The sequence below is a fragment of the Haliaeetus leucocephalus genome, unplaced genomic scaffold (assembly GCF_000737465.1).
Source record: "Haliaeetus leucocephalus isolate CR32 unplaced genomic scaffold, Haliaeetus_leucocephalus-4.0 Scaffold273, whole genome shotgun sequence".
NCBI classification, from domain to species: Eukaryota; Metazoa; Chordata; class Aves; order Accipitriformes; family Accipitridae; genus Haliaeetus; species Haliaeetus leucocephalus.
Genome location: NW_010972709.1, coordinates 3,722,856 through 3,723,970, shown reverse-complemented (window position 1 = coordinate 3,723,970; position 1,115 = coordinate 3,722,856). Strand labels below are relative to the sequence as shown.

The 1,115-nt window shown below is 65.9% G+C and overlaps 1 protein-coding gene across 2 annotated transcripts in view; it reads right to left on the bottom strand.

Moving 5' to 3' along the window:
• Window positions 1–590, bottom strand: part of GATA5 (GATA binding protein 5) — an 11,189-nt gene extending 10,599 nt beyond the window's left edge. For both annotated transcript variants that reach the window (XM_010569547.1, XM_010569548.1), the window contains exon 1: window positions 71–590. In XM_010569547.1, the coding sequence (XP_010567849.1) occupies window positions 71–590 (520 nt within the window). The remainder of the gene's footprint in view (window positions 1–70) is intronic.
• Window positions 591–1,115: the final 525 nt, after the last annotated feature.

The window sequence follows — 1,115 nt, the reverse complement described above, 5'->3', positions numbered from 1 at the left end:
CGGCTCGGAGACGGCGCCCACCCGGGAAACCCACTCGGCGCCCCGAGGCGACGGTGAGGGGCGAGCTTACCGAAAGTGGACCTGCGGCCGGGTAAAGCCGCCTGCCTCGTCTGCAGGCTGTGGAGCACGCTGCTCTCAAAATGTCCGGCCGTCCACGAAGGCGGTATCTCGGGGGTCACGTAAGCGGGGTAGGGGCCGGTGTAGGACCCGTTAACGGAGCGTACCAAGGCGTTGCCGTACTGCTCCCGGCCCCCACCGCCCAGCAGCAGGGACCCCTGGTAGGCTCCGTCGCGGCCCGGGGGGCTGCTGCCCGGGGGGCTGTGCGAATAGGAGAAACCCGACGGTGGGTGAGGGCTGCCGGCGTTGAAAGCGGTGGCCTCGCCGCCGCTCTGACCCCAGCCCGGGGGGTTGGCGAGGTGGCTCTGGTGAGGCTCGCAGCCTTGTAGGTAAGGCAAGGTCTGGAGGACGGAGGGTACCCGGGTGGTGGGCACGTAGACGGGCGAGCCGGCCGAGGAGTGGAGAAAGTTGCTGGAGTCGTGGGAATAAGCCGACTGGCCATGGTTGGGGGCGAGGGCCAGACCCTGATACATGGTCCGTCCTCGGCGGCTGCTCAGGGCCCGGCCGGCTGCGCCCCGACGGTGCCGAGGGGCTCACTCAGAGGAACCTGGGGGGGGAAAAGCCGAGAACCGCGGGGTGAGACCCCGGCCCAGCCCGGGAGACCCCGGCCCGGGGCCCTTCGCACCCGAAAGCGCTTCTTCCCTGCCTCGAGCGGGGGCCGTCATTTGTAATTTGGTTTTTTTTTTCCTTTTAAACTTTCATCTGGGGAACCCCGCGGCGCCGGGCCGAGCCACGGCGAGAAATAACCTCCGCGAAACGGGCAGCGGCCCCGCGGGCACCTTCCCACCGCTTCCGAAGGGCCGAAAAATAACCAACAACATTTTTTTTTTTTTCTCCCCAAAGTGTTTTTCCCCAAGCCTTTTTTTTTCAACCGTCGGGCCTGAAGCGCTCCTTGGGACCTTGCTAGCTTGGAGGCGGCCCCTCGGGCGCCCGGGCATCCCCGGTGTCCCCCAGCCACCAAACGCTGCCGTTTTCTTGTTAAAAAGCGAAATAACCCT